General features: G+C 43.2%; 1 protein-coding gene across 2 annotated transcripts in view; it reads right to left on the bottom strand.

Annotated features, from left to right (window-relative positions):
- Positions 1 to 25242, bottom strand: part of RAB4A (RAB4A, member RAS oncogene family) — a 46109-nt gene that overhangs the window by 5154 nt on the left and 15713 nt on the right. Inside the window, exons 2-7 of one of the 2 annotated variants that reach the window (XM_044239282.1) lie at positions 15344 to 15424; positions 13055 to 13169; positions 8184 to 8246; positions 6468 to 6622; positions 5154 to 5249; positions 678 to 812 (exon numbers count right to left, since the gene is read on the bottom strand). In XM_044239282.1, the coding sequence (XP_044095217.1) occupies positions 697 to 812; positions 5154 to 5249; positions 6468 to 6622; positions 8184 to 8246; positions 13055 to 13169; positions 15344 to 15424 (626 nt within the window). In that variant the 3' untranslated portion in view covers positions 678 to 696. Of the gene's footprint in view, positions 1 to 677; positions 813 to 5153; positions 5250 to 6467; positions 6623 to 8183; positions 8247 to 13054; positions 13170 to 15343; positions 15425 to 25242 lie in introns of those variants that run through there. The other variant, XM_044239283.1, reaches the window with a different exon arrangement.

Below are 25242 nucleotides of genomic sequence, written 5' to 3'. Positions count from 1 at the left end.
TTGATTTTATTGATTTTTCTCTATTGACTTTCTGGTATTAATTTCATTAATTTCTGTTGTAATTCTTATTTCTTCTGCCTACTTTGGATTTAATTTGCTCTTGTTTTTCTAGTTTCCTATGGCAGACACTTAGATGACTGATTTTAGATCTTTCTTCTTTTCTAAGTATGCATTCAATGCTTTATATTTCTCTCTAGGCACTGCTTACACAGCCTCCCCCCACATTTTCATAAGTTGAATTTCATTTAGTTCAAAATGTTTTTAATTTCCTCTTGAGACTTCTCCTTCGACCCAAGAGTTACTTAAAAGTGTGTTGTTTAACCTCCACATATTTTGGGTTTTCCAGTTATCTTTCTGTTACTGACTTCTACTTTCATGCCATTGTAGTCCAAGAGAAGACATTGTACAATTTCTGTTCTTTTAAATTTGTTAAACTGTGGTTTTATAGCTCAGAATGTGGTCTGTCTCGCTGCACATTCCACGTGAGCTTGAGAAGCATGTGTATTCCACTGTTGCTGAAATATCTAACTTTTAATTACCCACTCACCTCTCAGGTTCATAACGTCGCTGCAAAGAGGAATGAGAAGCTTCACAGGTAAGCATGCGCAGGACTCCAGAGCGGCGGACAGAGTCTACGGTAGGAGGGCCAGCAGAGGTGATGTGACAAGAGCACCTACCTGGATACTCTGTGCTTCTCTAACAACCACATTCCTGAGCGCTTGGGGCTTGTGCACGACGCGGTGACCGCAGCTGTCTCAAGGCGGCATCCCCGTACTGAATACCAGAGCCCATTCTTTCCGGGTCCAGCTCACCTGAGGACCAAGCAAGTTTTCTTTAAAAAAAAGCTTTCATGTTTTCGTGATCCCCAAGAATATGTTAAGTGAAAAAAAAAAAAAAAAGTGCAGAATGCTGTGTATAAACAGTTGTTCTGAATAATGAGGAAAAAAATATACACATATGTTTTCCTATATGGGCACAAAAATATCTTTGGAAGGAATGAGAATTGGGGGTGCCTGGGTGGTTCAGCTGGTTAAACGTCAGCCTTTGGCTCATGTCGTGATCCCAGCGGTTGGGGAATGGAGCCCTCTGTTAGGCTCCCTGCTCATCAGGGAGCCTGTGAGCAGGGAGCCTGCTTCCCTCTCTGCCTCCCCCCTTCCTGCTCTGCTCTCTCTTGCTATTTCTCTCAAATAAATAAATACATACATAAAATCTTAAAAAAAAAAAAGTAAGAATAACAGTTGACTTCAAGAAGGGGTTTTAGATGGCTCAGGGACAAGAGAGGGGCTATAATGGAGGGAGACTTCCACTGTATCCACTTTTGTATTTTTTGAATTTGGAAATATATGAATATATTATGTATACAAAGATAAATTAATTAAAAATTAAACCACAAAGAGACCATTTCCTACTCATCAGACTGGTAAGAACCCAAGTATGTTAATGCACCACCCTGCAGGCATGGCTTCGGTGAAAGAAGCACTTTCATTCATTGTAGTGGGATCATAAATTGCTACAACCCATGCTAGGAGGAATCTGACAGTCTCTACCCAAGTTCCAGATGCATGTTCTTTGACCTGGCAATTCCACTTCAGGAACTCAACCTCTACATACCCTTCACACAGGGGAAATGATATGTAAAAGATTATTTACTGCAGTATTTGTGACAGCAAAATGTTGGCAATACTCCAACGTCCAAAGTAAACTGGTTAAATGATGGCAATACAGACAACCAACATTACACACACTCATGTGTATATGTGCATCAGCATACGCATGTACATGTACGGAAGTCTCTATGTGTTCATTTGTAATGATCTGTAGGTCCAGTAAGCAGAAGAAGCAAGGCTTAGAATTTATAGTACACTAACTTTTGTGTAAAAAAAAAATAAAAAAATAAAAAAAAAGAGGAGGAGGAGGGGTGCCTGGGTAGCTCCTTTGGTTAAGTGATTTTGGCTCAAGTCCTAACTCCAGGGTGGTGAGACTGAGCCCCACGACGGGCTCCACCCTCAGCAGGGCACTCGCTTCTCTCCTCCCCCGCCCCTCCTGTGGCTCCTGTGCGTGTGTGCTCTCTCTAATCAATAAATAAGTCTTGAAAAAAAGAGGAAACAGTGGTTTTTGAACCATGTGAATGTACTGCCTATTCAGAAAATCTAAAGTACTGCTGAAAAATTTTAACTTACATCTATATATTTTCTCACCTAGATGTAATTATGATTTTGATGATCTTTTTATCTTGATGATTGTATATGCAGTATTAAGGAAGCAAAGTAATTACATCAAACCAGGTGCTAAGCTTAATAATACTCAACGCCAAGCCAATTTTAATAACAATGTTACGGAGTCTTTAAAAGTAACAGTTTTTCTGCCAAATTTAGTAAAAAAAAAATCCTTTATTTTCAGACCAAGAAAATCCAGAAGGATGAAGGGTCCCTCTTTTCCATCTGGACCCTTGACACTCTCTCCCTGCAGCTCGCCCGCACCCTCCCTGCAGCTCACCCTGCATCCTGCTGTCTGTCATCTCCTCTCCTTTCCTTCCACCTGTTTATTTCTCTCTTTCTCTCTCTCTCTCTCTCTCTCTCTCTCTCTCTCTCTCTCTCTCTCTCTCTCTCTCGGCATTCACACGCTAACATTCTTCCATTACCAAAACCTCTTTAAGTTAACCCTTTGTACCCTACGCTACCACTACTTTCCTTCCAGAGAAGAGTCAACACTCACTCTGTCTTCTCACCTCCTCTTTGTTCCTCAATTGCTGTCTTCTATTTTCTTAATTCTACTGGCATTGATCTTTTTTTTTTAACATTTTTTTCCAATTTATTTATTTTCAGAAAAACAGTATTCATTATTTTTTCACCACACCCAGTGCTCCATGCAAGCCGTGCCCTCTATAATACCCACCACCTGGTACCCCAACCTCCCACCCCCCCTGCCACTTCAAACCCCTCAGATTGTTTTTCAGAGTCCATAGTCTCTTATGGTTCACCTCCCCTTCCAATTTACCCAAAAGCACATACCCTCCCCAATGTCCATAACCCTACCCCCTTCTCCCAACCCCCCTCCCCCCTGGCATTGATCTTGATAAAGAAGCCCAACGACTTCCTATTGCCCACCCAGCGGGTATTTTTCTAGCTTAGTTCTTGACTTAGGAGACTGTTCTCTACTGCATTTGATAGTGAACAAGTATTTGACTCTTATTATTTTGCCTGAAATGACAGCCACTTTCCCCTGATTCTTTCCATACATCTCTCTGACCACTTCCTACTCCTCTTTTGTAGGTTCCTCCCCTTCTCCATCTCTCGGTCTCCAAGGTTCTGCTTTTGATCAGTGCTTTTCTCACTTTCAACTGCTCTCAGATGATCCTGTTCCTTCCATAGTTTCAACTACTCTATGTACTGATGGTTGACAAATGCATACTGCTGGCCCAGACTTCTCCCCAGAGCTTATGAGATCATTCCATGGGCTTGTGCCAGTGGTACTGCAAAGGGAAGACGTCCAGAACAGAATCATCTACATGCCCTTGACCCTGCTTACCCTCTGGTTTAATGACCTCTCTTTACCGAGTCACCCACGTGTGACATTTAGTTACCCCCGGCTCCTTATGCCTTCCTAACCCACCTCCTCACCACTCCCCACCCCCAAATCGACCGCCCTGCCCTACTACTCAGCACGAGTCATATGACGCTACTACCAAAATAATTCTCATTCATCTATATTTCTTCGTCTCTACTTCTACGTTCTCCTCAAAGCTTTAATCAGTCATCTTTTACATGGATTACTCAAAAATGCCTTAATTGTGCTGTCCTTTCAATCCTTCCTCAACATGGCCACCTACATACGTGATTTACCTCGAGTCTCAGCCTGACCACACTGCTCGCTGCTTAACATCCTTGAATAGCTTCCTGGCCTCTACAGCAGCGGTTCTTAATCCTGGATGAGCATTAGAAGCAATCACATAAGAGGGCTTTTAGAAATGCTGATGCCTAGACCACACTTCAGCCCAATTATTCAGGACCTTGAGAGATGTCGCCTGGGATCTGAATTTTCAAGCATCCCAGGAGACTCTAGTGTACAGCCAGGGTACGACTCAGTAACCCCAAGATGAAGTTCCAGATCCTTGATGAGAATCACTAGCCTGGCTGCCGCCTCTCTCCAACCTTCTCACCTGCCATTCCCACCGGAGTCTCTCTGGTCCACTGACTTTTCTTTTCGGTTACTTTCAAATCATGCTGTACCCTTGGCGGGAGTACCCCACCCCGTTAGCCAGCTCACTCTTCCTCACATTGTGAAAGGCTCAGCTCAGCTGTCCCTCCTGGAGCCCTCCTAGACACTACCTCCCTGACCTAGCTAGGCAGGTCCCCTTCTCTGTGTGATCCCAGGATCCTACGCACCCCTCAGTTATTGTATCCACCACACTGTATTGTAATTATTTTTTGATGTCTCCCATGAAAGACAGTTTCCTGAGGACAAGGATTATGATCAAATCATTTTTGTATCCCAGCACCTGACAAAGAACAGACATTCAGATATTTGATGGAATCAATTAAAAAGTAAATGTCCACATATAATTTCAGTAATATTTAAATAAAATTCAACTTTAATAAATGACAATTACATAGTAGTTGTCTAAATTTGGGTTATTTTAAAATTATTTTTACCGAAGCAACAAATACAACAATAATGAGACAGGTTACAACCGAGGCACACACTCAGTTAGCTTCAGAAATAAATTCATGATGCCCAAGCTGGAAGTATGCACATCATGCATGCACCTAGAACTCCCTCAATCTCACCCAAGTGGTCCCCCATCACACCATGGGACCACTGCCCAGCAGGGCCAGCAAGCTGTTGACAGAGAGTGGACCTTCCTCCTCTAAGCAACGGACCCACAAAAGGCTGTGGTTCTGAAAGCAAACACATGCGGAAACCCTGTCCATTCTCTTTCACCAATGGTGCAAGGAAGCCCCTGGAAAAAAGGGGTGGGCCTTTGCCTCAGCCACGAGGACGAGACCTTCAAGACCGTAAGTGGCAATTTTAGGTTGGCAGGTGTAGAGAGGGTGCTCTTTGACCAAATCACTCCTGGAAAATTAAAAAGTGGTACTGTTGAGCTAGAGAGGAAAATATGCTGAAGAAAAGTTTATCAATGGAAAGCCTTTTACCTGATTCAATTTTGTTAAGTATTTTTCTCGCACATTGTACAAAGGCCTCTTCCACATTCTCCCCCGTTAGTGCACTGGTTTCCAAGAACATCAGCTCTGGAAGCGACAGCAAACAAAATGTGAAGCTACGTTTAGAAGGTGACCACAGCTCAAGTCCCGACGGCCTGCTGGGCATTCTCTTCCCACAGCAGGCAAATGGACTCTGTTACTTCAAAAGCATGTAATTCTGTAAATACAGCATCAGTAAATGTCAATACTTTTTTTAAATGTTAGCAGAATTCTAAGCCCCTCTCAGCAGTGACAGGTGTCTCGTGCTGGCGCTCGTCGGTGGAGGATGCCGGGCTGGCCCGTGGCCCGCTGAGGAAGCAGGCTGCCTGGAGACACCCAGTTGTCGACAGGAGACCAGAGTCTCCAAAAACTCTTCATGTCACCACAGATACAACTGACACGGGGGGGGTGGGTGGGTGGGTGGAGGGGCTACGCTGCAGCTTGTCCTCCTGACGGTGAAGAGGTCCTCTCTGGATTCATACTTCTCTTACCCACCAGAGCGGTCACCAGCCCAGTGTCAAGGCGGGCTCTCCTGGCTTCCGGACGTCTAAATGGCTTCTTTACAAACTCACGATAGCTCACGTTCATCTCACATGCTTATTTTCTTAGCGTAAAACCGGTCAGTTTGTAAGAATAGAATTTGGTAGTCCTAGAGGCCAACTGAAAGTCAATACTAGGGTATTTTAATTCTTGACTGGTTCTAAAAATTAAAGTTCTTTAAAATGTCTGAACTCTGATCATTCTGTTACCTATAAGCAACCGTTCATTTTATGTGTCATTCTCTGGTTTTCTACATGGAAATTCAGAGAATTTTTGAAGGCATATAACCAAATGACTTATATTTAATCGAAGTAAAATAAAACCCAAAAGCCCAGTATTTCTGCCACTGCTTTCCCCTTCTATTTAGAGCTAATGTTCCACCAACTTAGCTCCAAATTACATTAGAAAACAGGACAGGACATCATGCAATTAGGGCCTTTAAATATCATTACAAACTTCACTTCTGACCAATGCCTGTGCTCAGACCAAAAAGTCATTACAGAGTATTAGTACACTGGTCTTTATCAACATCATGACTTCTGTAGGCAGAATGCAATACAGTAAAAATAGGCTAAAGACACCTAACTTCACTAAAAACACCAGGAAATTTCACTTTTCTTGAGTGCCATTTAATCTTAAAATTCCAATAATGTAAATTCAAAGCAATGTTATTACCCCCAAATTTGCCCATTTGAAAAGCAGTCGTATAGGTTAAGGGTCACTTGCCATTTTCTTGAGCGAATCTGGAAGCTTCTAAGAAAGTAACTTCACGGTCGGCATCCAGGTCCTTCTTGTTCCCACACAGGATGATCACAATGTTCTGACTCGCTAGCATTCTGGCATCTGTTAACCAATTAGTAAGCGCATTGTAGGTTTCTCGGCTGCGTAATATAAGATTGTGAAAACAGTACATGTATTTTATAAGACCAGCAACTCTTTCCAGTCATTCACACTACTCACACGCCACTTTTGCACATGTCAGGGTATCGCCGACAAGCTTGAATTTAATGCAGGAAGCCTGAAGGCCCAACCACACACCATACCTAGTGGGGCTGGACTGTTCTGTTTCCAGAAAAATGAAACCGCAAGTCAGAGGTTTTGCTGTTTGTTTTTGCCCAGTCAAGGTGCAAAAGGAAACAGACATTCATTTACTCATTGTACAAATATTTACTGAGCTCTTAACTCTAAGCGCCATTATGTGCAACATGGGTAAGCAAGACGTGAGAGCCAACCGCTGCTGGTCACCGGCTCTGTGCAGTGTGGTGGTACTTTGTTTTGTAGGATTTATCACATTCTTTCTAAGGGCTCTGTGACATACACTGTAACTCGCTTTTCCATGAGAAACCTGAACCCAGAGAGTTAAGTTGCCCAAAGGCACAACGGCAGCCAGCCGCAGAGGCAGGGCTTGCCCACGTCTGTCGAGCTCCAGGAGATCTGTTTTCAGCTCAGACACACCCGGGGATACCTGCGCCCTGCCGGCACCCTAGACAGCCTCATGACCTCACTGGTGAGCAGGCTGAGCCTTTCACCACCTGAGCAAGTGCAGGGGGACTGGACCAGCAGCCGCCCACCTCCCGGCCAGCGTGCCTCATCCTGAACATGCAGACAGGGGGTGTGTCACAGCACAAGGGTGACCCTCTTAGCTGTGTAAGTTCCCACCCAGACAGCCACCAGACGATAGGGCAGAGATGCTGTTTTTCAGGTGGTGTCAGCAAACACTGAGACTGGCGCTGTCTGCTGGGACTTCTGCAAGGACGGGAATGTTCTATGACCTGTACCGTCCCATACAGCCACCACCAGCCACATGTGGGCACTGAGCACCTGAGATGGGGCAAGTGAGACCGAGGAACTGAATTTTTAATTTAATTCGTGATATGTGAGTAGCAGCTACACATAGGAAGCGCACTCAGATTCTTAGCATGTGCCGAGAGCTTCACATTAACCAATTTAACCACCAGAACATCTCGTGAGTGTAACACAATCAGCATGACTGCATATAACAGGGAAACTGAAGTCCAGACAGCAAGAGCACTTTGAACCGAGGACATCACACAGCTACTGACCTGGAACTGAGACTTGAACCCAGGCAGCTGCAGGGCAGAGCCTGTGCCCTCAACGCTCATCAGTGTCCATTACTTCTACTAACTGACCACGTGTAAGCTTCCCCCCTGCGAGCCTGGAGGAGTGTGTCAAAGCACCGTGCTAAAATACACACACCCCAGGGATGCTTTATGTATCTCGAACCTCACCCGCAGATTTCCTGACCGGGTAAGCAGGGGGAGGGCTTGCCTCCATCGCCTCTAAGACCCCAAACGAAAGGGCTGAGGGGATTCCAGATTCCCAGCCACACAGCACACACACGACATGCAGGTGTGCCTCGGAAAGATGAGACTCGGGGAGTAGAGTCCCCAGCTGCGTCTCCCGCGGGGGAGTGCGCATTACCTGGTGATGTCATAGACGAGGAGAGCTCCTGCGGCGCCTCTGTAGTAACTTCTCGTCACAGACCTGAAAGAATCACACTGCTTTGACTTCCGGCCAATCGAGACCCTTCCTACTGAGCACCGTCACCCATGTTTCTGGGTAAACCTCGACATAGGGACGGATGTTGCTTCAAACAGAAACGGTTCAGACATCTGAGTGTAAGGGGGCTCTTCTGTCTGAAATCATGTCACAGAAATGCTGGGGAGGTGGGGACGTTAGACTGAGAAAAATAGGACATTTTCGAACAGGGAGATGAAGCTCTCCCACAGAACTTGAGGTTATCTTTGAACTTAGCGGGAGAGAAGCACTCTGGAGAGCTAGGTGGCCACTAAGCACTCAGCCATCCTACTCTGCTCCCTCTGGGGTTCCAGTCTCCCCCAGGCCCCTGCACAGCTGCTCCCTACTCTTTCCCAGGGGAAGTCCTCGGATGGGAATACGCTCTCTTCCAACCAGGAACCCACAGCCACCCCCACCCCTCAGTACTTCCCTCCAGCCCCTCCCTGCTTACTACCAAGGAAACAGGGCTTTACCTAGCTTACCTATCCGCACTGAGTGCCTCTGAGCATCTTAGCTGTTCTCCGGTCCTGCGGGTTAGTGTCACTAACAGTTTCTCTGCATTATCAGTCTCTCCCTCTTCATTAGATATTTCCCCCATTAGCAACATAAAATGTGCTCTGGTATACCTCCCATCTTAAAATACAAGAAGATATGCAGCCCTGTCCTTCCAGAGCTCTTCTCTGGATCCAAAGTCCTCCGAAGAGTCATTTTTGCCCGCTGTCTCTCTCTCTTCCCCTCCTCTCTGGTGTCTGCCTCCCTTACGCCGCAGCTCTGAGCCCAGCAGCATTTCTTGGTCCTCACCCTTCCCTGAACGCCTCCCTCGTTCCACCTCTGCAGCCACAACGGCCTCCTCTCTCACCGGCCAGCTCTCCTCCTCAAGCTCTGGGTCACTCTTCCAGGCCTGCCTTGTTTGTACTGGAGTTCCTCAGTGCTGGGACTCAGTCCCGCGTTCTCTTTCGTCCTCACACCTTGACTCCAATGTCCTCTTCAGCCCAGACTACTTCTGAAAGATCTGGCCATTGCCCCACCGTCTCCATGACTGCCTTCTGAACATGTCCCATGTCACATTTGGAAGACAGAACACTTTGGTTCCCAGGCTGCAGGTCCATCCTGGTTTGGGGCGGAGGAGGGCACCACCAACCCTCTGTTTATACCGCCAGAACGCTCCGCCTTTATCCTCGCCTCCTCTTTTTGCCCATCTCCATGCTGGAACCACGAGTCGGTTCTGTCGCACGAACATCTTCATCTTCACTGGTGCCATCATGATCCAAATCACCGAGTCTCCGGCTGGACTCCTGCAGTCACCTGTGCCTGGTGGCCCCACTACCATGCATGTCCCCACTGCCACTTGTGTCCCGCGGTCCACTCTCCTGAGCAAGCCAATTCCTCAAGACCTACAATGCTCCCGGTGCTCAGGGGCTGGAGACTGAGTTCAGTCTCCAAGGGGCAGTGATTTAATCAGTCCTGTTTACCTCCTGAAGCCTCCATAAGAAACCCTAAATGATTGAGGTCAGAGAGCTTCTGCTTCGTGAACACTTGGAGGGAAGGTAGTGCGCCCACAGAGGGTCTGGGAGCTCAGCACTCAGCTCCCACAGCAGCGTCCAGTGAAGCTCTTCCATTTGGCTGCTCCTGGGTTCTGCCCTTTATGATGATCCGGCAGCAGCAAATACGGCGCTTTCCTAAGTTCTGTGAGTCACTCTAACAAACTGCTGGGCCTGGGAGATGGGTCATGGGGCCTGTGACTGGTGTATGAAGTAGGAGCGGGTCTGAGGGATGGCGCCCTTAGCCTCTGCGGCCTGCTGCTAATTCCAGAGAGTCAGAACTAGCTGAATTGTTGGCCACAGACTTGACACTGGAGAACTGAGGAACTGGTAGGGGAAACCCCGCCTCCCTCATCTGGTGTCAGAAAATGGGCACCACAGAACGATGCTTCCTTTCAGGGTAAAAAGAGAACTGGGGACCTTATCAAAAATAAACAGAAGGATTCATTACGCTTCGACACTTTGAAAACGGCAGCTATTTTTAAATGTACTTTTAGCTCCTAAACTCCAAAGGCAGATAGGTAGCCTGAAGCTTCCCCTTTCCACCTCTAGACTGCTCTGCAGACGGGCATATGCTTTAAGAAATGGCAGACAGGCGCCGCGTGAGGAGGACCGGATTGTGAGTTCTTCCCGGGGTTTTCCTCTCCCAAGTTGGAGGGAGGCTTCTTTTCCACATACGTGAAGAGGCAACTTTTTTTCCTATCTTAGTTTCTAGAAACTAGCAGGTTTCTAGAGAAAGAGGTATGTAAGAGTTCTCCTCAAGAGAAACTAAGTTACACCCATGCTGAGTCGTTGACTTCACCATCATTTATCTCACCTTGACACGTGCCATCTGACAAATTATTCAGGTATACAAGCTAAATGCTTAAGAAAAGTACTTTTCTGAGGTATTTAATTTTCTCAAAGTAGTTTAAACCAGAAGTAATACCGCCACCAAGTTTGAAAAGCAAAGACGGCTAACGGGCCCAATGTTGCAGTCTGCAGTCTCCTGCCGCACTCTTCCCGGGAGCCCCACTTCCCAAGGCCGTCTTCAGACCTGACTGATTTCCTAAATGCAGTCTTTAATGGAATACATGGTGAACGTCCATGTGCTACATTCTACCCTGGGCTTTGGAGAAGCAACAACAACAAAATACAAATGTCCCTACTTTCATGGATCTTAGTTTTGTCTTCCTGGTATTTGCTTCCATCTTTCTATAAGACGCTTGTGAAAACATTTGACTTATGAGTTTCAGGACTTACTGCCTTCCTGCTTTGACAAGAATCTAGCTTACCCGTATGCTCCCAGCCCCTTCCCTGCATCTCCTCCTCCTCCTGTCGGCAGCACCCTTGCCTGATGGCTGCGCTGGCCCTGTCCCCGCTCGCCTCCCCAGCCGGGTCCCCGGTTGGCTGGAGTTCACCTTCCTCTTTCAGCGTTTACTTCCTTGTGTTGACAAAGTATCTCCTCCTGTAATTTCTAAGAATACATGAAAAGATGACCTTTGTTTCCCCTATTCTTGATTATCTATAGCTCTTCTGCCCTAATTCTCACACTTAATGGACAGTCTGGCCAAGCTTGGTGTTTTGGCTGGAGAGGAGTTTTCCACTCGGAATTAGGAGGGCAAGCCTTCCGTGCCTTCGAGCTTAGGCAAGTTGCTGTGGAACAGTGTAATGCCATTCCTCTTGCTAGTCCTTCGGTGGGACTGTTTCTTTTTCTCTTGGGATCTGTTTGCATCTTCAGTTCTCCGAGTCCTCCACAATTTCACATGATACATACCGGCTGGGACTGTCCCTCCACTCAGGTATTTGGTGTGAGGTGGGCCTGGTACATTGGGGATCTCGTTTCTTTGGTGGAGAATTATAGCGAGTGGGCTGTTTTATTGGGGCGGGGGAGCCAACACGTTTGTATATTTGGCCTTTCCTCTGGAGCTATTCATTTCTCTGGAGAGAAAAACCGTTTACCTTGCCTGAGAACACATACACACCTGGATGCCGGCAACCGGGAAGAAGTGGGGAGAGGCTTGGGATCGCAAACTTGCACAAATTTCCTTTTCTCGTCCTTCCCTCAACCTTGCCCTCTGCTGGCATTAGAAATTCCGAGTCCTGACCCTATTTCAACTCACACTGAACTTCTCCTCCTGTGGGTGCGTACACAGGCAGATGTAAGCACTTTAACCCTCCCACCTGCAGAGCCCCAGGCTTCCACATCCTGACCTTTTCTGGGACTCAGCAGGAGGACGCGACCCCCGCTTGCCGCCCTTCCCCCACCAGGCCCTGAAGACACAGCTCCCTCTGCTTTCAGGCACGTAGCATCCATTCGGGATCACTGACATTTGGGTTCTTTTTTGGGGAAATCGCTTCATCATCATTATGTATTCTCCCTTTCTAGGTCTTTGTAAGTAAATGCCATTTCAATTGTTTTATAATAAGTCATTTTAGTAAGGGTTTGGGGGGAAAACACATTAAGTCTGGCTTGAATCCACAGTGTTTAATCAGAGAAGAATAACTGTGATTAAAATTTTTTGAAGCAATTATTGACCATTTCAAATGCAATATACACCTGACTTTAATGCTACCAGTAAGAGTGAGTTTTACTTAACTAAGTTTTAAAACTGCTTATCTGTTCTGTTTTGACTTTGAGTATCTGTTCAAAAACCACAACTAAAATACTAACCCACTTCCCTGCTGTAGTAGTTACAGAATATTAAACATGTAATCTCATCTGCAGCGATCTGGGTTATGAATGTAGTGTAACAAAAATGTGCAGGACAGAATATTCGGTGGGATGCATATCAACCAACAGAACATGCTCTACTTAATATAAAACAAAACAAAAATGCCAAAAGAGGTTTTTAAAAATTCTCCTGAAAAAGTGAAGAGAAAAACTGCTGTGCTATTACTTTGCCTTCATTTCAATCTAAAGTATACTGTAGAGTACACAATACCACACCCTCTAATGTACTCACTAGTCCCAAAGAATAAATCAGCCTCTACGGGAGAGTGCATTCACTCGAGAGACTCTAATGCATTCTTTAGTAGACTCTAATGCATTCTTTAGAGACTCTAATGCATTCCCTCCTCAATGCTGCATGGAGAAAACTTGACTTTTGGCTTGTCTTAAAGCTTCCGGAGGTGAAGTTTCTGAAATCTGTGCAGGGAAGGAGGAGACTATATATATGTATACATAAAGAGACTATAATTGGTTATTTCAAAACCCATTTTCAAATATTTTTATTACATTAGAGAGAAAGCTACCTGAATCGTTCTTGGCCTGCAGTATCCCATATCTGTAACTTTACATATTTACCACCAACATTTATTATCTTTGAACCAAATTCCACTCCTATTGTATGATTTGAGTCATCTTTGACTGAAAAAGAAAAAGAACAAGATATTTAATTTCAGAACATTAAAGAAACAGACTAACAGATTTAAACAAGCAAAATCAAGGGCTAAAGTGAATGGAAATGTAATTTACTGTAGCCTTTCATTTTTCCAGTGGTCAGCTGATAAGAAGCACACACTGTTTTAAACAGAATACACATACAGTTCCTACTCTGGAGGAGATGATAAGGCTCTTTCACAAAACCCCTAGAGCGAACCATCCATCATAAAGCCTAGGCCTGGAGGTGGCCATGCCACAGACAGTCACAGTCACCTGTCCGCTGCGAGGGCACTCACACGTGGAGACGGCATAAAGTACCTGGGGGCCAGTCTGAAAGGCTGACAGCCCAGTGACAGGTCTGTCACTGAGGTGTGACTCTGTCAGTACTGAGGTGGTGACTGTCTCCACTACCTAAATGGATAACTATTACAAAGAAATAAAAGGGAAGGAAAAGGACTGTAGCCCCCAACAGGAACTTGACGGACACCAAAGATTAAAGGAAAAGGAGGAAAAGATAGACAAAATAAAACAAAACCGAATAACAAAAATTCTGAACACATCGTAGCTGTGGAGTTTCCATGAATTTGCAGGTTGTGTGACAGTAATTTGGGATGAATTTGTTGGAGAAGCTGATACTGTCTCTACTGAGAGGCAGGCAAACAGAGCAGCTCACTAAACCCGCCCGGGGATGAACTGTCTGTGAAAAAAGTCCTTGTGGGGGATGAAGAGCCAAGTTATCACTAATAACACAGCTACACAGCCCATGACTGACCTACACTTCTTAACCGCAGGGCAGAATCTAAGTGTGTTAGAAATCACCAATGCCACTTGAGGTGCGCTGAGTGTTTCCTGGGGCCGGGGTGGGGGACTGACCAGTTAATACCGACCACACCAGCCTGTCCCAGAGGATGGGGAACTAGTGTGGACATTCTAGAATTCAAGTTATCAAGAAACCTCACAGTAAAAGCATCAGAAGGTGATGGCTGAAGTCCAAGGGCGTCCTGATTACAGTTTGGCCACAGGACCAATCAAGTGGAGTCCTTCCCATCATGCATAGACCACGCAGACTAACCCAACACACGTCGCCATGGTGAGGAGTTGGGGAGGACTGTCAAGGGAGAGCTCGCCACAGGGAGGGGACACAAAGATAGGCAGGTGGGTTCTGCGCCCAACGTCCTCGGGGCACTTTTTTCCGAGATGCTACCGTGCAGTCTTGGCACCTTGTGAAGAGACCTGGACCACCCAATGAGGAAATACTTGTTACATTCACTGAGGATTGGCTGTGACTAGCCCATGCGGGCTCCGTGTCACGAGACAGAAGTCCCAACAAGCTCTTGGACAATGAACACAGAAGTAGCAGAATATGTTCCTATAGTATTTTTCAAAGCTCCCTCTGCTATTTCCCCATGTGACCTACCACCACTTAGGTGCACATTCAGTACGTGAAATTAATTATTTTTTGTGTCTTCACACGACTGCTGTGAAATAGGTCATCCTCCACAATTCTTCCCATGATTGTAAAAGCACTGTTCATTTTAAGGGTCTTTCAACTTACAAGTCTTTGATACTACCTTGGAATAAAATATTCAACTTCCCTTACCAAAACAGTGTAAGTCAATGGCAAAAAGATGGGTCTGTGGTCAAAAGACCTAGACTTGAGTCTAACCAACTCTAGGGTCCATTCCCAAGGGCACACACCCAATTGCTCTAAACCTGTTTCCTAAACCTACAAAACAGAACCGATGACAATAACCATCTCCACTATAGTACAAGGCCACCGAGGACCCAAGAGGACTCTTATCTACAATGTACTACTCGGGCTTCCTGGGCGGCTCCCTGTCAGGGCAAGAAAGTCCTCTGTGGCCTTCCGCCTCACCGTGTTGTATTTTGATATCTGGAATGTATTAGAGTATCTGGAAAGTGTACAGTATGATAATATATTGAACAATGAACCACCATAAAACAGAAATAACTTAATAAAAAACTTAGTCATACTGCTAGAAGCTTAATATAAGCTTTTAATATGATTTTAATATACTTTTAAACTATAACTTTTTTCTTGAAATAATGTTCAGAAGTTTGGCTATAAACAAATTTGAGCAAGAGAGCACTCTCAGGGGAAGACATGCATGAAACATGGACCATCTGTTGTCACTTACATTTTTTTTCTATAAACTGATGAAGCAAGCAAGACTTGCCAGTTCCTGCATTTCCAATAACCAAGAACTTAAACAAAAAATCTGAAAAACAAAAAGAGATCATGAAAAATAACTTTAAAACATGTGCTACAAAGGTGTCCTTAGACTATGATCAAAAAAAGTTAGCAAAATCTTACTTGTTAATATAACAGAAAAAAGAGGCAACTCATCTTTTCACCTTTTTGGTATTGGGCACATATGCCAACTCTCAGTAGTTTTCTGAACTCTGTTCTTGGGAAAATTTCCTTTGATATCGGAAGTTTGAAGACTATTCTTGTAGCGAATAAAATTTGTCCCTTTGCTAGTCACTATTCAAAGAAATATGTATAAGCAGTGACAAAAATAGTCTAGAAATTTCAAGAGTTTTCTGTATAAAAGAAAAACCCTGGGAAACTTCTAGGCTTTGAGAAATCCACTCCCTTCTTCTTTTTAAAAACAGGTATGTTTCCCCCACCCCTGAAGATTTTTTGTGGTCTTGCTTCTATTCCCTTATCTGTAACTTGTGGGAAGGACAGCTTAAGCCAAGTTTGGGTCAGTATTTGAAGTGGGAAATTTGTCTCATTCAGTGTAGAAAGAATTCTTCCTTTCTTCTTTACACAGAGTAATATATTAAATTTGGAAAATTATTTTCCATATAATGGAAACGAAGACTCTCCAGTAAAATTTTAATTAAATTAGCATGATGTAGCATCAGTAGCCCCACGTGGCCTAAATGATTAATTTTGCTTCTTCTGTTAGCAAAGAACTTTAGTTCTGCTGAGACCAGGAGCTGCAGAGGACCCATGCCCCCCCCCACCCCTCACACCTTGATCAGAATCCTACCATCACGAGCCCCCCATCCCCCCCAAACCCCACTGCTGGACTCATTCTGTGGCCCTGAAGGCCCTGGTCTGTCCCCGGTTCCTTGGTTTGCACCTGTGAAAGTGTTACCTCCACACACCTTTTCCAAACCCAGACCAAGCTCTCCTGGCCCTGGCTCCTCTCTCCCTGATGTAAGTTCAAATGGCCTATTTCTTTGCTGACATTCAGTCTAGCCCTGTTTCTTCAGAACTATATTCAGCATCACTCAGAGACGAGCCTATTTATCCTCTCACGATTTTCCCATGGTTACAGGCAATAAACCTACAGGACAATGATATCAGAATTGTCAGCATTTAACTATATCAGGTTTTACACTTCTTACGGCATGATTTTAAAGCATGCCACATTCATGATCACAGCAGCCAAAAAGAAGCAACCCATTTATAGATAAATGGATAAACAAAATATGGCATAAACATACACTAGAATGTTACTCAGCCTTGAAAATGAGGAAATTCTGACACATGTCACAACAAGGTTGACCCTCAAAAGACATTAGCTAAGGGAAACATTCCAGTCACAAAAGGAGAAACACTGTATGATTCCATTTATATAATGTACCTAGATTAGTCAGATTCGGGGACAGAAAGTAGAATCGCGGCCGCCAGTGCCTGGGGAAGGCGAGGAATGAGGAGGTATTGTTTAATGGACATGAGTGTAAGTGTGGAAAGATGGAAAAGTTCTGGAGATAGATTTTGGCAATGGTTGTCAACAATGTGCATGTCCTTAATACAAATGAACTGTAGACTTAAAAATGGGGCAAGTGGCAAATCATGTAATTTTACTACACAGGCACATGAAACAAAACATGGCAAATCAATCATGTTCACTGAACAGCTTTTATAACCTAAGAAATCAAAGGTTAAGATTGCCAGGTTAAAATGGAAGTCCTGGAATTTCTCAGTCTTGTTCAACATCTTCTTCTATTTAAAATATAAAGCCCTACACATCGTAAAGTTGCCCTCGAATGACTAAGTGGTTCCATATACATGAGAATTTTTTTTTTTTAAAGACTTTTTCTTTATTTATCTGACAGAGATCACAAGTAGGCAGAGAGGCAGGCAGAGAGAGAGGAGGAAGCAGGCTCCCTGCAGAGCAGAGAGCCCGATTCGGGGCTTGATCCCAGGACCCTGGGATCATGACCTGAGCCGAAGGCAGAGGCTTAACCCACTGAGCCACCCAGGTGCCCCTACATGAGAATTTTTTACAGGACAGAGCTGCACCTGTATTTTCTCTTCCTTGTAATTTTCTTTCTTTTTTAAAAAAAGATTTATTTATTTATTTGTGAGAGAGAGAGCGCGTGCTCACAAGAAGGGGCAGAGGGAGAGCGAAAGATAGAATTTCAAGCAGAAACTGTGCTTAGTGTGGAGCTCAATGAGGGGCTCGATCTCATGACCCTGAGCTCACACCTGAGCCAAAACCAAGAGTTGTACACTTTACTGACTGAGCCTCCCACATGCCCCTGCCTTGTGACTATCTTTAAGGATTTTATTTATTTATTGGAGAGAGAGAGAGAGAGAGCAAGCAAAAGCAGGGAGGAACAGACGGGGAGGGAGAAAGAATGTGAAGCAGACTCCACATTGGGGGTAGAGCCCTACTCAGGGCTCAGTGCCACAACCACAAGATCATGACCTGAGCTGCTACCGAGTGGGATGCTTAACCGACTGAGCCACCCAGGCGCCTACCTCCTTGTGATTTTCTTAATGCATTTTCTTTTCTCTAGCGTGTTTTATTGTAAAAATATGTTATATAATACATCAGAAATATATGTTAAGTGATTGTTTTTGTTATCAGTAAGGCTCCAGACAACAGTAGAATATTAAGAGTTAAGTTTTGGGGGAGTCAGAATTTATAGGCAGGTTTTCAATTATGCAGAGGTTTGGTGTCCTTAACCCCTTTGTTGCTCAAAAGTCAACCATACAATTTGCCAACAGAAAAAGGTGAGAGCCAAATAGAGATGCTGCCAATATGTAGTGAACAGCAAATACTGAGAATGAAAAGAATTTCTATATGCAAATGGAAATATTTCTTATGTTTTATATGTATACAGAAAGATGAGTGTCACAAATCTATGTGATCTTGGAACAAAACTCACATATCTAGACATGGACTTTGGCTTGGTTCTTGTTCCACTGTTATTTTCTGCTTTGGAAGTTTGGCTTAAATGCACTTTATTATGGTAACTGTTACCTAGATTGTACCAAAGCTCTAACAGACAAAAGAGTAACATATCCACTGAACTACACCTTGCTGGGCAAAAGACAAGGAAGACGTGTAGTTTCCATATGTTAAAAATTCCTCCAACAATATTTAAAAGATTTGTTTATTTATCTGAGAGAGCAGGGGGAGGGGCAGAGAGGGGAGAATCTCAAGCAGACTCAGTTGCTTAGTGTAGAGCCTGATGCGGGGGTTGATCTCATGACCCTGAGATCATGACCTGAGCTGAAGCCAAGAATCAGATGCTTAACCAACTGAGCTACCCAGGGCCCCTCCAACAAATTCTTCATACTCTACATCTTGTAGCTCAAACAGGTAAGTATTCGTACTTTAGTAGAAAATCTTTTTGTTTCAAAACCCTTTTGGGTCAAACATCTAGAAATGCTGGATAAAATACACATAAAAAAAAAAGCATAGCTGAGCTTTTAGGAAAGAAAGGAAAATTCTAGATACTTGGGAAAGAGAAGAAACAGAAAAAAAGCAATAGGGGCCCAGATGTGTCAGTATTGAGTGTAAAATGTGTATGGGACAGAGCATAAGAGCTTGTGCCCATGCGAAGGAGGGAGTAGAGAGCTAACTCTGAGTTCTTCTCAAGACTAGGTCTGAAGTGAAAGGGTAGGCTGGAGGAAAAACATCTATTCACTAGCTCAGGGAGATGAGGAGATTTCTTTCACTCTGCCTGGCCTCTTTAATGAATGGGAAAAACATTTCCCTTTGAAGACTAATCATGGGCTGGTAAGACAGGTGGGTTTGAAATTCAAATTTTCATAAACATGTGCACAATGAACCTCCAAATCAAGAACTGAGCAACAGTAAGAATGAAAGTGACATGACTAGGATGCCTGGAAGAATTACTTTGGAAGGATATGTGCTCCACCCAAGAATTAGAATTCTCACATTTACAGCTCCTTGAAGATGAGCTCACAATATAAAATTACAAGACACTCAAGGAAACAATCCATCACAAGTCCACCACCTGCAGACGGATTACACTTCCAAGAGTTTGATTAAAAAAAAAAAAAAAAAGAACCTAAAAAAGTACAGGTGATCCTTGAACAACATAGGGATTAGGGGCACTGACACGACTCCCCTCCCCCATCCTATGTTGTGCAGCTGAAAAACCCACATACAACTTTGACTCCCCAAATGCTTCACTACTAACAGTCCACTCTTGACTACTAGTCCACTCTAGACTGATAACGTAAGTAGAGTAATACTTATTTGCTATGTTATATATTATATACTGTATTCTCACAATAAAGCAAGCTAAAAAACAATGTTACTAAGAAAATCATAATAAAGAGAAAACACATTTACATTGCTATATTGTAAAAAAAAATTCATGTGAAGTGGACATGTACAGTTCAAGCCTGTGTCATTCATGGGTCAAATGTTTACCCAAGATTACAAATACCATAAAAAAGGAACCAAATTTATAAGAATAAAGTAATATGAAAAAATTAGGTAGATTTCTAGAATGTGTCCAGAGATAAAAATTTCAGTCTTTAAAATTAAATAGTGAATGGATGGGTTTAAAAAAAAAAAAGAAATCAGCAAAAATGAGAAATTTAACTGGAATAGGGACTGAAGAAAATTACTAGAAGGCAAACAAAGAATTGAGAGGAGAGGAAACTGTGTGGGTTTAAGCAACATGGAGGATTAAAGGAAAAGGTCCAATACAGTTCTAATTGGTATTTGGGAACAGGAAAATAGGGAATGCGGTATAGAGCCAACATTAAAAGAAATCATGCCTCAGAATTTCAACAGAATTAAAATTAAAGGGACTATCAGATCCAAAATAACTGTGACCCATAGTGAAATGGAAGAACTAAGACTATAAAGGCAATCAGGAAGAATGGAAAAATTCCTGTTAAGGAAATTAGGTTCCTTATCCCAAAGGAAATTAGGTTCCTTATCCTAATAAGGCAGTGAGATAATCACAGTGTTGAGAGGAGGAGCACAAAACCAAAAACTCTCTAATGTAGAATGCAATGTACAAAAATTATACTCAAGACCAAGGTATACCTCTGCTTCCAGAAGCTGAGACAGAAATACTTCTTCCCGCTCAGTATAACCTAAGACACAAGACAGTATATATAAAGGCAACATAAGGAGACTTTGAAAGTGTAGCAAAGAAGGCAGACTGGCCAGGGACCTTGGGGCCTGAGAAGGGACACGGGTGAGTTTTTCAGATTTTCCTTTCGCCTCACATACCCTAGACCTGGAGCTGAACAAGCTGGCAATCTGCAAATGGCAATGGGTGAAGATCTTAAAAAGCCTCACCCCACCCACCTCCTGCCCCAACGCTGCTCTATGTAGTCGTATAGCCAGGTGAGGGCAGCCTAGCAAGGAAAAAACTTTTACACATCAACGGCTCTACTGCAGCCAAGCAGCACAGGAAAATCTGAGACCCCACCCTGACCCACACGAGCAAAGGCTGAGTGGGGAGCCTAGATGCCCCCCAGGGAGGCCGGAGGACCTCATTACAGCAGGGTGGTGTAGCAGCACAGAGCCAAGACTCTCATTTCTGGTAGCTGGTCATGAGCCGCCCCCAGCCCTCCCTACAGTTTCAGCAGAGACCCCAAGCCCCAGTGGTGGTGGTGGTGGTGGTGTGGGAGACGTGGAACATGAGCACTCTTGGCCCCACCAAGCAGTACCAAGGAGCACTCCCTCCACCTACAGGTCAACGGAAGCCCAACCCGGACTATGCACTTCTACCTTCACCTGGCAGTTAACGAGGTTGTGCCCAAGAATGGAAACCAGTTAAATAAAAAATTTAAATAAAGATCTCAAGTCTCGTAACATAATATAAAAAATGTCCAGGCTTCAAGGAAAAATCACTCAACATACTGAGAACCAGCAAGCTCTCAAACTGAAAGAAAAAAAGATAATAGATTCCAATGCCCAAATGACAGAAATATCAGAAATGCATGACAAGGGACACTTGGGTGGCACAGTCGGTTAAGTGTCTGCCTTCACCTCAGGTCATGATCCCAGAGTCCTGGGATTGAGTCCCACATCCAGCTCCTTGCTCAGCAGGGAGCCTGCTTCTCCCTCTGCCAGCTGACCCCCTGCTTGTGTGTGCTTTCTCTCACTCTCTCTGACAAATAAATAAATAAAATCTTAAAGAAAAAAGAAATGGATGACAAAAATTTTAAAGCAACTTAAAATCTTTTAAAAGAGTTTTAAATATAAAAATATTTCAACAATACAAACATGCTTGAAACAAATGAAAAACAAACCTTTGGCAAAGAGAAAATCTTATCAAAGAGATAACAGATATAAAGAACCAAATGGTGTTTTTAGAATTGAAAAATATAGCAAAATGGAAGGGACAGTGGAAACAATCTGTGAACTGGATGACAAAATGATAGAAAATATCCAATCTAAACAACCAAGAGAAAACAGACTGAAAATGTATGCATAGAGCCTCAGGAACCCTTGATCCTATTAAAAAAAAAAAAAAAAAGCTCTAATATTTGTATCACTGGAGTCAGGAAAGAAGAGGAAAAAGAGAGTAAGGTTGCAAAAGTACTTGAAGAAACAATGGCTGAAAACTTTCTAAATCTGGCAACAGACAGGAATCCAGATTCAAAAAGCTGAGGACAAATCCAAATAAATCTATGCCAACATACATCATAACTCAACTTCTGAAAACTAAAGACAAAGAAAAGTTCTTGAAAGCAGCCAGAGAAAATGACAGGCCAGAGAAAATGATGGCTTGCCTACAGAGAAAAAAAAAATAATTCAAGTGACAGCAGATTTTTCATCAAAAAACCACAGAGGCCAGAAGAAAGCGGCACATTTTTCAAGGGCTGACAGAGAACTCTCTGTCCAGAATCCTGTATCTAGTGAAAATGACCGTCTGGAATGGAGGGAGAATCAAGACATTCTTGGGGGCAGGGTGGGGTGGGGGGACTCTAACAGAATTTGTCCATAACAGACCAATCCTAAAAGCATGTTTAAAAGAGGTAAAGAAGTTCTCTGAACAGAAAGTGAATGATAAAAGGAGCCTAGAATGTCAGGAAGGAAGGAAGAACACGGCAAACAAAAACACATCTAAGTAAGGGCGCCTGACTGGCTCCGTCAGAAGAGCAGGCAACTCTTGATCTCTGGGTCATGAGTTTGGGTCCCATGTTGGGTGTAGAGATTACTTAAATAAAAACTTAAAAAAAAAAAGCATAAATACAATAGACTTTTCTTCTTCCCCTATTGTGCTTTCTAAATTAGATCTGGCTGTTTAAACAAAAAGAATAACAGTTATGTGTTTCTAAATATGAGGAGAGGAAACATTTAAGACAATTATATCAAAGGTGGGACACAGTAAAGAGATGTAAAAGAAGGCAAGGTTTTTATATGTCCCTCAAATGGAGAAAATGATGACAGCAATAGACTGTGAAATGTATTTATAATGTAACACACAGAACAACCCTTTAAAAACCTATACAAAGAGATATACTCAAAAATATAAATAAAGTGAACAGAATTCTTAAAAATGTTCACATAAACTGCAGGAACACTGGAAAAAGAAATGAAAAACAGGGCAGGTTAAAAACTGGTAAAAATAAGTCCTAATATACCAATAATTACAATAAATGGAAACTATAAATATCCCAATTAAAAGACGAAAACTGGCAGATTAGATGAAAAATCATGACATGACTATATGCTGTCAACAAGAAACTCACTTCGATTAGAATGACACAGGCAGGCTGAAAGTGAAAGGATGGAAAAAGCTGTATCATGCAAACATTAGTCAAAGGAAAGCATTATTATTATCAGATAAAACAGACTTCACAGCAAGGAAGATTGCCTGAGACCAAAAGGATTATTACATAATGATAAAGGAATAAATCCACCAGCAAGACAGGAACCCACACCTGAAACTAATAAAATAGAGCTATAAAGTGTATGTCAAGCAAAAACTGGCAGAACTAAAAGGAGAAACAGGCAAATCCACAATTACGGTTGGAGACCTCAACACCCTTCTTTCTACAACTGAGAGAACTAGAGAAAAAAATCAGCAGGATACAGAAGGAAAAAATCATAGCAAACCTAAGCGATCTAGCTGACTTTTACAGAATACTTCACCAACAAGAGCAGAACACACTCTTTCCCAGGACCCATGAGACACATTATCAAGTTAGACTATACCTTGGGCCACAAAACAAGCTCCAACAAATTTAAAAAGAATGGAAATCTCACAAGAATGTGTTCTCTTAACTAAAATGTAATCAAAGTAGAAATCAGTAATATGAAGACAACAGGAAAATCTCCAAATACTTGGCTACTAACCAACATATTTCTAAATAATCTATGATTTCTCTCTCTCTTTTTTTTTAAAAGATTTTATTTGAGAGCAAGGGAGAGGCGAGCAAGATAGCATGAGTTGGTGGGGGGCTGTTGGGGAGGGAGAAGCAGACTCCTCGCTGAGCAGGGAGACCAATGTGGGGCTCGATCCAGGGATTTCGACCAGAGCCAAAGGCAGAGGCTTAACTGACAGAGCCAGCCAGGATCCCCTAAATAATCTACAATTTAAGGAAGTCTCCTGTGAAAGCAAACAAATATACTGGGCTGAATGGAAAATAAATTACAACCTATCAAAATTTGTGGGATACAACTAAAGCACTGCTGAGCGGAAACTTTTTAGAACACTAAATGCATACATTAGGAAAAAAGCGTCAGTCAATTATCTACATTCCTACCTCAAGAACCTAGAAAAAGAAGAGTACGATAAACTTAAAGCAAGCAGAAGGAAGGAAATAAAAAGGGGCAGAAATCAATGAAACTGAAAATAGAAGAACAAGAGAGAAAATCCATGAGACAGAAGCTGGCTCCTTGAGAAGATCAATAAAACTGATAAACTTCTGGCAAAACTGTTACGAGTTCAAGGAATTAGGGGCCGAGCCAGGAAAAAGACATGGCTGGGAGACGGCACACACCACTTCCTTTGGGCAGCACTCTGACAGGCTGCACTGGAGGGGACATCCCTCACGGCAGGAGAGCTTCCAGACGAGGTGCCCAGAAGGGGACAACGGCAGGGGACTTCTGAGGGAGAAGGGTCTGGAGAGAGGCTTTATGTGTCCACACGATGTCACCCAGCAGCTTGGGGGGCAGCCAGCGGCTTGAAGTCTTTAATAGCTCCTGAGTTTGTTTATCAAAGGTTAGCAGATGGTGAGTGTTAATTTCACAGGGTATGCAAAGCAGGAAGTCTCTAAATGGCTAAAAATATTACTTATTTGGGCTGTATTTTAAGCAACCTAGGGTGTAAGAATTTTAGTGTAGTGCTGGTAGACTTTGAACTAATGTCCTAGCTTGCTGTGAAGAAGAAAACAAAATAGGGGCTATTATAGAGGGTTACCTTTAATCCATTTATACAACTAAGACTGACAAAGTAAAGGAAAGAAGACACAAACAGTTGATTTCAGGAAGTAAATAGCAATCATTGCAGACCCTGCAGACATCAAAAAAATAACCAAGGGGTAACATGAATAATTCCACATACATTAGTTTAACAACTTAGATGGGACAGGTCAATTCTTTGAAAACACAAAGTACAACAGCTAACTCAACATAAAACAGACAAAATTTAAAGAGCCCTACAGTGATTAATAAAATTGAATTGTTAGTTTTAAAACTCACAAAAAATATTCAGGCTGAGATGGTTTCACTAGAGAATTATATCAAATATTTTAAAAAGAACACAATTCTATACAACCTCTTTAAGAAAACAGAAGGGGAAACCCTTCCCAAGTCATTTTAGGAAGCTGGTATTTATTATT

This window comes from Neovison vison, chromosome 2, assembly GCF_020171115.1.
Source record: "Neovison vison isolate M4711 chromosome 2, ASM_NN_V1, whole genome shotgun sequence".
Taxonomy (NCBI): Eukaryota; Metazoa; Chordata; class Mammalia; order Carnivora; family Mustelidae; genus Neogale; species Neogale vison.
This window is presented reverse-complemented; position numbering and strand designations above follow the sequence as displayed.